The 14111-nt window shown below is 47.7% G+C and overlaps 1 protein-coding gene and 1 long non-coding RNA gene across 2 annotated transcripts; one reads left to right on the top strand and one right to left on the bottom strand.

The window, feature by feature from the left end:
* The first annotated feature begins 5749 nt into the window (after window positions 1-5749).
* Window positions 5750-6746, top strand: LOC125549116 (uclacyanin-3-like). Its single transcript, XM_048712602.1, has 2 exons — window positions 5750-6086; window positions 6207-6746. Exons 1-2 carry the CDS (start codon window positions 5879-5881, stop codon window positions 6608-6610), a joined length of 612 nt encoding a protein of 203 aa, XP_048568559.1. The 5' UTR covers window positions 5750-5878; the 3' UTR covers window positions 6611-6746.
* Window positions 6747-11824: 5078 nt separating this feature from the next.
* On the bottom strand, window positions 11825-12552 carry LOC125549115. Its single transcript, XR_007301255.1, has 2 exons — window positions 12439-12552; window positions 11825-12234 (listed from the first exon to the last, which is right to left on the bottom strand). It is a non-coding gene; the product is annotated as an uncharacterized LOC125549115 (long non-coding RNA).
* Between the last annotated feature and the right edge of the window lie 1559 nt (window positions 12553-14111).

Raw genomic sequence — 14111 nt, 5'->3', positions numbered from 1 at the left:
GAATACTGCACGTACCTGGACACCAGGGGCGTATTACAAAGGGCACTATTTCGTCTCGGTTTACAACATAAAGACCGAATACCCTAGGGAGTGTTCGGCGTCGCGAGTTTGGCCTTATATGCATCATCTCCGAATCATGTCTTTGGTCAAATGTTGGGTTTTCCCGGCTCCTGTGTTTTGCTGCTTTACGTTCCGCTCTATCGGCTAAAGCGGCACCAGGAGAACTACTGTGATTGTGCCCTGATTCATCCGGACGAGCACCCCAGTAGAGAAAGCCGAAAACTGACTGTCATGATATAGCGTGAGACTGGTCAACCACTCGATGACCTAGCGGAATCTTCGGGATTCCTCCACCTTAACGAAGGGCCGTTTCCCAGCCAGGCATGTACGCGCCCCGAATCTGGATGAGCGCGGAGCCACCAGGGGCTATATAGTAGCCCCACTATCAAACTCCTCTAGCTAAGTGAAAGTGTTAAAGCATTATAGTCCAGTTGCCTAGTTCGCTGCGCTATCACCTCTTTAATGGACCAAGACGTTGGATCAAGTGTGAACATGCGTCTTATGCGAACACCCCCGCATTATATGCGTGGGGACTGAAGCCGACGACTGCCATCTTTCAGGTTATATACATATATACATAAACGGCCGCACAGGAGGCATCATAGCACTTTTGGGCAAAAGTATAAATACAGCCTTGATAAATTTAATAAAACATTGTTTGTACAATGGGACTACATGTCACTGGAAAATAATATTCTTCGAGCACTGAGCCTCTATCGAACGAGCGCCTTCAAGGACTTCTTCAAAGTAGTGCTCGGCAGCCACTCGGTCTATGGCCGAAACCTGTGCCGCAACAGTGGTGGCCTCATCTCCGCCCAGTATGTTTTGACACGGGCAAGGGCCATCCGCGCACCTTCTATGCACGCTGATCTCTTTACAACATCAATGTGTGGCACAGCTTCAAGGAATTGTTGCACTAAGCTAAAGTAGCTACTCGGCCTTGGCCCTCCCGGCCACAGGTGATCCACAACGGACCTCATGGCAAGTCCGGACAACCTATGGAGCTCGGCCCAACCGGTCAATCGCTCATTCAGCAGCAGCCGACGGACTGGAGCATGAAACTGTGACCAGAACAACTTTTCCACTTCGGGACCTTTCTGATCCTTGAAGTACTCGGTTGCATCAGCAGCACTTGCAGCCAAATCCATGTACGCATCCGCGGAACTCCATAGCCGGTCCAGAGGAGCATACTTCGGATCTCCGAACTTAGTCCGCAACAAGAAGGGCTTCCCAGACACGATATCTGCAGCTTGATTCAGCTCCTTCTTCGTCGCTCTAATTTTGGAGCGGGCTTCCTTGGCAGCCACCCGGGCCTTCTCCAGGTTCGTCGCCTTCGCCCGGTTTTCCTCTTCAAGAAGCCGGTAACGGTCAGCAGCATCTTTTAACTCCACGGTCATCTTGGCAATTTTTTCTTTGCTCTCGCAATGTGTGGCCTGTTCGGCTCTTAACTCTTCAGACGCCTGTAAAGCGGCCGCATTGCTACTCTTTGCTTGCTCCTTGGCTCGGGTAAGCTCCGCCCGAAGGGTCTCCACGGTGGTCGCTCCATCTGCAGTCACAACATATTAAAGATACTGGTATCATGCTGCTCTTATTATGTGACGATCACCAGAAAAATCACTCACTCTGTGCCTCGTCAAGCCGCTTGTTGACAAGCACGATGTCGGCACCTGCCGCATCCAGTTGTCGCTTTAGTTTGGCAAACCCATCAGTCCGGCTAGCCACCGGAGTTTCAACCACCTGCACATAAAGGTGGTCTGGTTATTACCTGGGACTATGATCCTCTGTTTGCCGCCGTTCTCGACGACAACCAGAGTCTCAGGGGCTACTATCTGCATGGGCATACCTAACGTATGCGGTACTATTAAAGGCATACATTATTTTACGTACCTCGAAGCCTTTCAGCAGACTCATAAAAGCTTCGTGCAAACCGCTTTCGGCGGATGAAATCCTTTCAATTACCGTACCCATTAGCGTATGATGCGCTTCCGAGATGACAGCTTTCCCTAGAAGATCCTTCAGCGCATCCGACCGCACACAGTATGGACCCTTGCTGTCGCTCTCCTCAGGAGCCGGATACTGGGGATGTCGGGTAGCCAAAGGGTTATACTCTGGCGATATTGGATCCGGAGATACCCTTCGCGACGACACTTCAAGATCGCCCGCTTCTTAAGCTGGGGAGTCCGGGGGAGGCGTTTCGCTCTCCATCATCTTCGGAAGAAGATCCCCCGAAGATGAACTCTGTCGAGAAGGGCTGCGATCCGGACTACAATTTACAAGCATCGGTTATTGTCTTCGGACGTAAGGTAGGATATCTTCACTATTAAGTACTTTTTGATTACTTACAGCTCGGTAGAGGGCTGATCCCCGCGTGGACATTGTGCGGCAAGAATACCCTCCGAGGTAAGACCCTCTGGCAGAGATTTCTTCTCCCGTTTGGAAACCTTAGTTTCCGGATCTTCAGAGGTAGTCCTCTTCCTTCCCCGGGGAGAGAGAATGTCAGATTCTTCCCCTTGGTTATCCTCCCTCACGGAGGTGCTCATTCCCTCGATTGGAATAGGTAGCGATGGAGGCCCGCTTTCGCCCTCTTTATTCCCCCCTTCATCTTCCTTTGAGGGCACTAGACAAGGTGCTGGCTCGAGCATCTTTTCCAGCACCGGATTGTCCAAGCCTTCAGGAAGGGGGGCCGAACACCGGATCATCTTCGCCTTTGTTATCCAGTCCTGGTCAAAGAGCGATTCTTCAGAATGATGTCATGATAAATAAAAGGACAGTGTGTTCGGCCATGGGGTTACTTACTTGGGCAGTGGGGCAGTTGCAGCTCAGGCCCACGTCCTCGGTAGTGTCCGGACACTCTATTTGGGGTCCAAAGAACGATTTGTACATCTCCTCGTGCGTCATGCCGAGGAAATTCTGAATAGTGCGTGGTCCTTCTGGGTTGAATTCCCACATGCGGAGGGGCGGCATTTGCAAGGCTGGACTCGACGAACCAGCATAACTTGCATTACCATAACCAGACTGAAATCTCCCTCAAAGAGATCTCGGATACGACTCTGCAGTATTGGCACATCCTTGGCTGGACCCCAGCTCGGCCCCCTGCTGATCCATGACATCAGTTGTGGTGGAGGGCCCGAGCGAAAGGTGGGGGCAGCTACCCACTTGGCACTTCGGAGAGCTGTGACGTAAAGCCACTCCCGTTGCCACAATCTGGACACCTCTGGAAAGGAACTCTTTGGCCATGGAGCATCAGCAATTTTTCTTATTAGAGCACCTACGCATGCTGCGTACTGTCCCTCGACCATTTTCGGCTTCACATCGAAGGTCTTGAGCCACAGGCCGAAGTGAGGGGTAATGCGGAGGAAGGCCTCACAAACGACAATAAATGACGAGATGTGAAGAAGGGAATCCGGGGCCAGATCGTGAAAATCCAGCCTGTAATAGAACATAATACCCCTAACAAAGGGATCCAGAGCGAGGCCTAGTCCTCGGAGGAAGTGGGAGAAGAACACAACGCTCTCGTTGGGTTCGGGAGTAGGGACGACCTGCCCTCGGGCGGACAGCCTATGCGAAATTTCGGCAGTCAGATATCTGGCCTCCCTCAACTTCTTGATGTCCTCCGTGACGGAGGAAGGCATCCACCGGCCTTGAAGGCTGGATCCGGACATGATTGAAGGTCCGAAGCACCTGACCTGGGCCTTGGGTGTTAGAACTCGAGGCGGGGGAAGGATTCGATTGAGCACGGGAGGGAAAAAATAAAAAGCCTTGTCCCTTTATAAAGGGGATGAATATCAGGCGTCCTCCTCGTGGCCGTTCGAGACTTACCTAAGATCTAGGAGTCATACCAACAGGCACGGTTGGGTTACCCACGTTTGTATTGATGAGAATCTCGTGATAAGGGGAACACGATCTCTGCTTTGACAAGACGTGTCAAGAAACCGCCTCGCGTTATGTGCGGGGCTGGTTAAAGAAAAACGGTTCGAATAATTGTCGGGCCGTGGCGTGATGTCGTGCTGCCAAAACGTGTCAGCAGATTAGATTTGTGGAAATATTATTCTCTCTACGGTGGTATGTGGAACTTATTTTGCAGGGCCGGACACTATCCTTGTATTCAAACTCTTCCGTGGTGTATTCAGAGGAGGAAAACGCCTTGCAATGCCGAAGACAACACTGCGCGCCGGACTCATCGTCATTGAAGCCTGGTTCAGGGGCTACCGAGGGAGTCCTGGATTAGGGGGTCTCCGGACAGCCGGACTATATCCATTGGCCGGACTGTTGGACTATGAAGATACGAGATTGAAGACTTCGTCCCGTGTCTGGATGGGACTCTACTTGGTGTGGAAGGCAAGCTAGGCAATACGGATATGCATATCTCCTCCTTTGTAACCGACCTTGTGTAACCCTAGCCTCCTCTGGTGTCTATATAAACCGGAGGGTTTTAGTCCGTAGGACAACATACAATCATACCATAGGCTAGCTTCTAGGGTTTAGCCTCTCCGATCTCGTGGTAGATCAACTCTTGTACTACTCATATTATCAAGAATAATCAAGCAGGACATAGGATTTTACCTCCATCAAGAGGGTCCGAACCTGGGTAAACATCGTGTCCCCTGCCTCCTGTTACCATCCGCCTTAGACGCACAGTTCGGGACCCCTTACCCGAAATCCGCCGGTTTTGACACCGACACTCATGTTTTGCTCGTGGTAAAGACTTTGTCAGCGGATTAGACACATTCAGATCCGTATAAATCTTGCATATCTTCATGTCTCCACGCTCCACAAAATCTCTTATTAGGTGGAATCGGCGGTCAATATGTTTGGACCTCTGGTGATACCTTAGTTCCCTTGCCTGTGCCACGGCGTCATTATTGTCGCAATAGAGCTGCATCGGGTCCAGCGCACTCGGAACTACACCAAGCTCGGTGATGAACTTCTTGATCCAGTAGCCCTCCTTCGCGGCTTCCAAAGCGTCCATATATTATGCCTCTATTGTAGAATCCGTCATAGTACTTTGCTTCGAATTCTTCCAGCTTATTTGTGCCACCATTTAGTGTAAATACAAACTCTGATTGAGATCTAAAATCATCTGAATCAGTCATGAAGGTAGCATCAGTGTAGTACTTTACAATGAGCACTTCATCACCGCCAAATACAAACATTTCCTTAGTCCTTTTGAGGTACTTTAAAATATTTTTAATTGTTGTCCAATGATCTGGATCTGGATCACTCTAGTATCTGCTCGTAACACTTAGAGCGTAGGACACATTTGGTATCTGTCCTTTAGGCCCGTGTGCGCATCTCCGCCGTTGTCCGTTGTTTATTTTATCGACCCAATCGAACAAAAAACGAATAAAATCCAGATCCGTTTGGGTTTGGAGTTGCCATTCCTTTGAATTGCCCCTAGCAAACACAAGAACAGAACCGTCCCATTCTAGTCGAATGGAACCATGCCATTTCATTTCACTTCGTTTCCGAACCAAACACACCCCTAATAACTGCCTGGTGAGAGTCCAACGCCACGTTCTCCACCTCCGTCCGCGCGGGAGCGACGGCGAGTGGACCTAACCACAATTGGCAATCGGTTGGGTTGGCCATGCATGCACGCTCCCTCGACCCTATCAGTTTTACCACTTCTCGATCGGCACTACTCGATCAACGTTGTACCCCCATAAATTTCTCATCATCCAATCAGTTCTCCTCGCTCCGCGCGCCGGTAGGACACAGTACACACCATTTCCTCTTCTTCGGAGATCATCGGTGGGCGGCGGGCGGCGGGCGGTGAACCTGCTGAGGGCGCCCGTGGCTCGGTTTTGATACGATCGACATGGCGGCGGCGGCGTCTCTGGCGATCCGTCTCACGGCGCTCGTCGTCGTGCTCGTCGTCCTCTGCCCGACGGCGTCCGCGGCGCCGAAGGGGAAGCAGTACAAGGTCGGCGGTCCTGAAGGGTGGTGCGTGCCCCCGAAGGTGGACAAGGAGATGTTTTACGTCAAGTGGGCGTCCAGCATAACCTTCTTCGTCGGGGACTCCGTCGGTACGTACTAATTGATCACACGCACGCGAGGTCTTGTCCTCCATTGATTTGCCAGATGTAGACCAAATCGACCTAATCTTTCTGCGGTGAATGCAAATGGACATGCATGCATGCATGCAGAGTTCGTGTACAAGAACGACTCGGTGATCAAGGTGAGCAAGGTTGGATACTACCACTGCAACGAGACGGCGGGCATCGGCACCGGCCCCGGGCCGAGGGATGGCAAAACGCTCTTCCCCCTCGACGCGCCAGGCTTCACCTACTTCGCCAGCTCCAACCTCGCACACTGCAACGATGGCCAGAAGCTCATAATTAAAGTCCTCGACGCCGAGCAGCGGCCGCCGGCATCAGCATCGTCGCCGTTAGAGGCCCCGACGGAACCATCATCTTCACAAGCGCCGCCGTCTCCGGAGCCAGGGCCGGCCTCCAAGGAGCACTCATCCGCCATGGGAGGGCCATTCGTGGCGCCTCTCGCTCGCGCCATGGCACAAGCTGCAACATTGGTCCTGGCCTGCTTAATTTGAGCAAATCTTAGTGTAGGCTAAAATAATTGATTAGTTCTTTAGTGTGTGGTGTGCCGTGTGCATGTGATAATCAAGGACCATCGATTTAGTATCAGAGTGTTTGGTTTGATGTATCGTGTACCGTCTTCGATCGCATGTGTCAACAACAACCCTGTTTTTTATACTTGTGTCTCTGTTCGATCAAGAAACTAAAGACCTGTTTAGAATTCCACCAGCTTCACAAAATTTCAAAAGTTGTGCAGTCAGGAAATAGTTACTCCTCAGTTTTCAACTGCAACTCCATCAATTCCGGGAGTGAAGTTGTGAAGTGGAGGTTCTCCAACAGGGCCTAAATGCAGCCTTGAATTTGAGTTATACTAAAAAACTAACCAAAGGGTAATTTTACAGCTTACGGATGAACAATTGATATATAGGACGTGAATACCAATATATAGGGGGACGGCAGCGCGACCCAACCAAGTGACCTTTGCAAAACCGCCTGTTACGCACGTCTGCCCGCTCACCACGTTTGTACCATCCCTCCGTGATGGGTTTGACCACCATGCTCGGGCTATCTGGACCATTTCCTCTGTAGCCCCTTTGCTTTATTATTAATATTTAAAAAAAGCGTGGAGAACTAGTTTTTTTAGGCATATTTTTATAGAAAAAATATCTAGGAACCACGCGCTAGTCAAGGCTCAAATGTGAGTTGGTTAGCTGCCCTCCTTGCATGCCTAGCCACGAATGTGAGTGGGCTAGCTGCCTTCTTAGAGCATCTCTAGCAGACCCCGTATATAGCCGCGACTCGCAAAATAACCGCCAAAATACTGGTTGGCACGAAAAATTCTGCCCGAGCAAACGCAAACACGCGACCGACCCGTAAAATATTTTGCGAGGTGCGGCAAAAGTTAGACCTCAGCCTCTAGATTCACGGGGTGGGAGGCCGACCCAAGCTCGCCCCCCTATCGCAGCGAGATTTGGTGGGAGGGAACTTTCCGCGTGGCCGTTCCCGCTTCCCCCCTCCTCGACCACCATTGCCCCGCCACCGCACGCTCCGGCCCGTCTTCCCCACCATTCCTCACCGCCATGGAATCCTTCTAGCCGTCCATCGTCACCGTGGAGGTCGCGCACGCGCAATCCCGGCTGCGTGATCTGCCCGGCCGCCGGCGGAGAAGGTGAGCAAGGTTCCAGGCATGAAGCGGATGAAGGTTCCAACGAAACAGCCACCGCCTTCGTCCACTCCCCCCGCCCCGGCGACATGTTCCCCGACGATGCCGTTCAACGGAGCTGCTTCCACCGTAGGCGAGGTGTTCGATGAAATGTCCGAAAGGTATGCATCTTTGATCTTTTGTCTTGCTTCACTTTTCGCCATTGTGGTTTTCCTGACTTAATGGCACTCAATGTAGCGGCGGTTCGAACAATACCACTGTCGAGTTCGTGAACTTGTTGGACACCAACGCCGTCGGCATCGATCATGCCCCGTCCGCTGCTTTTGATTACACTAAAATGGAGGGTGGTGTGGATGATCACGGTGGTGAGGAAGAAGTTGAGGAGGTAGATGAAGGGGCTTTTGAGCAAGCGCAAGAAAGAAAAGGCTACACGCTCCTGGAAGATCAAATCTTGATCAAGGCTTGGAGTGCGGTGTTCCTTGATGCTTGCACGGGTACGTCTCAAACCTCGAAGAGATATTGGCAAAGAATCGAAGATCAATACTGCATGATGGCCAGGTATCCCAATAGGACACCACGGACCTTTCGGTCACTTCAAGGTCGTTGGGACGTGATCAAGCCGATTTGTAGCCATTGGGTAGCTTGCTTGGAACAAGTGCGCAATGCACCTCCAAGTGGAACCGTGAAATCCGACTATGTGAGTTAGTTTTCACGTTCCAAGTTGTGCATTTCATTTTGCATCATATGAAGTGATTGCATCATTTGACCTTGTTTTAAATGTGTAGGACAAAATTTCCCAACGAAGATACAAAGATATGAATGCTTTCAAAGGCAAAAAAAATTAACTTGAGCATTGTTGGGATATGCTCAAAGAGTGCGAGAAGTGGAAGTTGATTGACAAAGAATCCCCACCGAAGAGAGGTTCACTTGCAAACTTGGATGAAGATGAAGATGATGGTGGCCCAAGAAACTTGAACAAGCCCGATGGTGACAAGAAGACAAAGGAGAAGATCAAGAGGGAACACGAGGCATCAAGCTTGCGGGACAAAATAGATGCCATGGTGCAATCAAATGAGTTGATGTTAGCGAAGACCTTGGAGGCAAAGAAAGAGTTGGCCGAGAAGAAGGCACGAGAGAAGCATGAGAAGTAACAATTTCTCAAGGACGAGGGGTTGCACATGACAGCCATTGAGGAGAGAAGAGCACGTGCCGCCGAGAACAAAGCCATGTCCAAGCTTCTTGCAGAAGAGAATAGGATCATAACAATGAACCGCAATGGCATGGACGACGTCACCAAAGAATGGCATGATATGGCAAGGAGAGACATCTTGAAGAGGCGGATGCTTGCTTTGGCCGATGCGTGTTATAGTGTCGACGATGGTTTCTCATCGGGATTAGGAACCAACAATGCTGATGCATTCAGCGCGCCCGCCGGTGATTTCGGTGTCGGAGTTGGAACAAGTGCCGGCGGTGGATTCGGGGGCGGCGATGACCTCAATGGAGGTGGTGGGGAGTGAAGAGCGACGGACGTGGTCGTTTGCAAGTCCTTTTGCGTTTGTCCTACAAAACTATGATTTTATTTATGCGCCAACTATGTTTTATTGTTTGAATTTGAACTCATTTATCGGAATTGCTGTCAAATTCGATCAATTGGGGGTTTTCGGTTGGCGGGTCCAAGCGGCGGCGCCCGAACGGACCCCGTGTAGCCGACCCATAAAAGAGCATCTACTGCGAATATCCTTTTTTTCGGGTCCGTTTGCAAGGTCTGACTCTGTCCTCGCCCGTGCCAGCCCGCAAAGCCGTTTTTCCGCGAACTACAAACGCGTTTTGTGGGTTGGCATTATATAGGTCTGCTAGAGATGCTCTTACGTGCCTAGCCAACAGGATGACACCTTATTCTCGAGGCACCACCCCCATCCTCGACAAATCCTATTTAACGCATGCTGACGTCAAACGGACGCCGTGACGCCCACTAGCAAGGACAGTTGGGCCGGCCCAGTTCGGGGGCTTCTCACCGTTTTCTCCTTCACCACATTGCTACAACTTTTCTTCTGTTTTCTATTGTAGTTTTGGTTATAATTTTTTCATTCTTTATTTTTCTTTTCTTTTTATCTTTTTCTTATTTCCTTTTTATTTTTTAGTACATGGTCAATTATTTTGTTAATATGTGGGGAACAATTATTTAATACACTAATAAATGTGTACGTGCAATGCACGTTGATATTAGGTAATATATTAATTACATCTAAATATTAGGTAGGATATTATTTTATGTATTAAGTATGTGATTAGCATTGGCGTTAATATTTGGTATGATATTAACTACACACTAAACGTGTTGAGCGCTCATCATTGGAGCAGCCTGAGTCGTTGGATTGACCTGATTTGACGGCCGGGATTTGTTGGATCTGCCTATTTGGGTCTTTTTATATTGGTATAGATGAACAACATTATTTGATACACACTAAACATTTTTTGTAATACACGTTGAGCTTTTGGAATATATAGTAAATTTGTTTTCGCTATAAGGAAAAAAATTAGTACACATTGAATATTTTTCTAGTATATATGGTGAAATGTTTTTACTATATAGTGAATATTTTTTAATATACACTGAACTTTTTTTAAACTCATACTGAACATTTTTTATTTTCTTTTTATTATTTCAAATAAGTTTTTAATAGTTACTCTATATAAAAATGGTCCTTACTTTGGCGAAAATCCTACTAAAAATGAAGAGGAAAAAACAAAAAATCGCTCACGAACGGCCCATTTGCCCTTGCTTTCAGGCGTAGCCTCTCCTATTTGACGCCAACGGGCGTCCAACAGGAGGTCTCCCCACCTTACTCCTCCATCTAGATGGTACTGGCATGTTTTTTTTTCATGAAGGACACTTTTATTAATGTAGCATCAAATTGATATATTGCATAATGAGTGATATCCGACCTCTCTGCGTGACTAAAATGCACATAATCAACATGGGCAGCTTGACAAAGAATAAAAAAGACATAGTGGCTATAGTAAAGTTATATGAGTCCGAAACTACGTCTATGTTGAGAAGGGTGGAGGACCAATCGAGAGACTATATGCCGACACCCATGTTGGGTAAAACCTCCCTTACAACCCCTTCCTAGTGCACACACACACACCACCGTGAACAATGGTGGATACTTTATATAATGAAGCATAGAGCATGTATGAAACCATACATCAGTAGATATCCTGCATGGTGAAGAACTGTTGTCATTAAAAACAAGATCATTTTGACAGAGCCAAAATGACCATAATAAGGTAGACACTCACATATAAGGGGGGTTTTTTGCGTTTCTTTTCTTCCTTTTCTTATTTATTTTTGCTGGGTTTTTATCTTCTTGCTTTCTTTTCTTTTATTTGTTTTATTTTTCTTCTTCTTATTTTCCCTTATCCATTTGAAAAATATAATAACATTTATTGGAAAAATACATCGAAATATCGATATATGTGCGTGTGTGTGAACATTTTTAAACATGAGTACAAATCTTTTAATTGAAAAGTGAAATCCAACACCTATGGGTATATCTATCTATGCAACACTCCAGAGTGCTAATTAATCTGGAGATACAGGCAGCCACACGGTGCTGGCTATCAAGTACATTATTGGCTCTCAATGCTCAGCTACTCCTGCCCTGGCTGCCATCATGAGATGTGTGTACATTTGTTTGAAGAAGGTGAGACGAATAAAGGATGTAAAATACATAAATGAGAGGAGGTGCATGTGTCTTAGGGCCTCTCTAACCTATATCTTATAATGCTTTAGAGGAGCAAAATTTTATGTTTTCTCCTTTAAACCGCACATAACCGATCCCTCGAAAGCTTCAGAGGAGATAATAAATTACTCCACCCGCCTCTTTATCCCTAGAACTAGTAAGCATGCACGTGCAACACACGTCTCCGCCAATACACATAAAATTCATGTGAGTATGAAGTTTAAATTTGAATTCTATAAATTCTGGAAAATAGAACAAGGCATAAAAAAGAAAAGAAAATTGATGTACAACAATATGCATTTTTAACATCAACTCGTAAATGATGTAAATGATTCATGAACATAATATCAGATGAACATAAATATAGTGAGTAATCATGCATGCAGGGCATGTCTCAAATGATTTATACAATAAATCAAACATAAGGGACCTTACAAATTTTATGGTAAAAGAACCAATAGCAGAAACTGATGTGTTGCAATGCAACCTAAGGAAAATTAGATACATCTTTTGTCTAATACGCGTAAGAAATTTTCTCACAAACCGGGATGTCTTCTTAAGATTGGCGCCCTTAAACTTTGGTAAGTATATCAAATACTGGCATAAATGGAGGAAGCTGCTAGTATTTCACATCATAGTGGCTACTATTAAACACATGCTATTGGATCATGCACGCACACTGGCAGAACGCCTTGTTTTCATGTTCAACTTTGACTGTACCGTTGATGGTCTGGTTCAGCACAAGCAGTGGCACAACTTTAGAAGTCAAATTTCAATAATCTTTATTCAAGAGGTTAACTGAATTAAAAATATCATGAGTAACAAACATTCATCCTGGTGCTATTGTTATAAATAAATGTGCATTTATAGAAAATACCTGAATGAAAGGTATCTTTTTTCACTAATTTCTTGTTAGGACAGAAACTAGAAGTACCTTTGCTGAATCCCTCAAGTAGTAGAAGGGGTCACTGCTTGATTGTGAACATGAACTCCTGACCGGTTTTCAATGAGGCAAATCTTGAATCCTAATTTCTGGGCCTGAAGATATTAAATCTAGCTTATATCAGAGCAAATAAGTTGGAATAGGATGAAAGAAGGGTGGCATAAAAAGGTTTAATTACAATATTTATTGATAGAGCAAAATCATGTGCTTGCATGGGCATGCCAGACATATAATTAACTCCTCCATAAGAGTCTACAAGCATGGTCTCAACTCTTTCACCAACTCAATAACTTTCTGGTGTGATGCATGGTCTCCATGTGACATATTAGCCGAGCCACATTGATGCCATCCTCAGCAACATCCTAGATAATCTCCCTCGTGTTAGTTGAGGGACCAACTGTGCACATAATCCTCATTTTGTGCCTAACATTTGGTTTAGACCACCACATACACATTGGCTGTTGTACTATTATTTGATGAATAGCCATAAGATGCTGGTAGTTCTCGTTTTCCCGTCAAGAAGTGTTCTTACAATTAATTTCAATGCATCAATTCATAAGGTTCCGTACCCACATAACAATGCACTATATTCATGGTCTTAGGGCCTCTCTAACCTATATCTTATAATGCTTTAGAGGAGCAAAATTTTATGTTTTCTCCTTTAAACCGCACATAACCGATCCCTCGAAAGCTTCAGTGGAGATAATAAATTACTCCACCCGCCTCTTTATCCCTAAATATACTCGGCCACAGCCGGCCGGAGTAAAAAAAATTGTTCACTCCGAAGAGATGCTGGGAGGCAAGGCGGCGGTGGGGGCGGACTTGTCGTGCCACCGTGGGTCGCCACGAAGGCCATGGACGTGGCGGCCACTTGTTCCACCTTCCCCTGCATTGTGGTGCACATGCACGCGGCTGCCTCCGCCGCACTCTCCTGCGACGTCCGCTGTTGTGGTCCTCCTCATAGCCATCGCCGTTGGAGTCTGCCTCTCGTGCGCGTCCGCAGAGGACTAGTTGGCCGCCGGGGAGAAGCTCTGGGCGGGGCAGTCCCTCGCATCTGACAGCAGCACCTTTTCCCTGGGCTTCTTCTCCCCGTAAGACAATCGGCGTTAGGGTGGCCCTGGCCGCCCGGTGGCAGCCCGACGATCGTGCTGTGGTCAACGACTCCAACATCGTCATTTTCGACGCCGATGATGTGAGCACTAATCTTGATCGCGGCCGGTTGGTGATGGCTGAGTTGCGCCGAGCTGGCAACGAGCAGCAGCATCGGCCGGGCAGATGGGCAGCCATGGAGTGCGGACGTGCATCAGTGGGCGCTGCATGCGGATCGTGGCTAGGCTGTTGAGTTTGCGTGTGCATGCAAGTTTGTTAGCGGCCAAGTCCTGTGGCTGTGCCGTTGTGGAGAGATCGCGTGGGTGATGTACGTGCGCCTGCATGTAGCTGATTAATTGGGTTAGTGGCCCAAGCATGGCGGCTGGCTACTGCGTGCGTTGAGTCTCCTGTACTAGGCTATTTAAGTGTGAGTCCGGTGCAAGTGTAACAGAAGAGCTAGAGAGAGATGATGTAGCCTTTGGGAGTGTATGTGCGCTCACGGTGGGGTGGTGTGTGTGGCAGAGTTCGAGCTTGCCGGAAATAAAAGGGGCTGTTCGTGTGGCCGGAGGCGTTTG

This window comes from Triticum urartu, chromosome 3, assembly GCF_003073215.2.
Source record: "Triticum urartu cultivar G1812 chromosome 3, Tu2.1, whole genome shotgun sequence".
Taxonomy (NCBI): domain Eukaryota; kingdom Viridiplantae; phylum Streptophyta; class Magnoliopsida; order Poales; family Poaceae; genus Triticum; species Triticum urartu.
The sequence above is the reverse complement of the archived record's forward strand: the minus strand, read 5'-3'. Positions and strand labels throughout refer to the sequence as shown.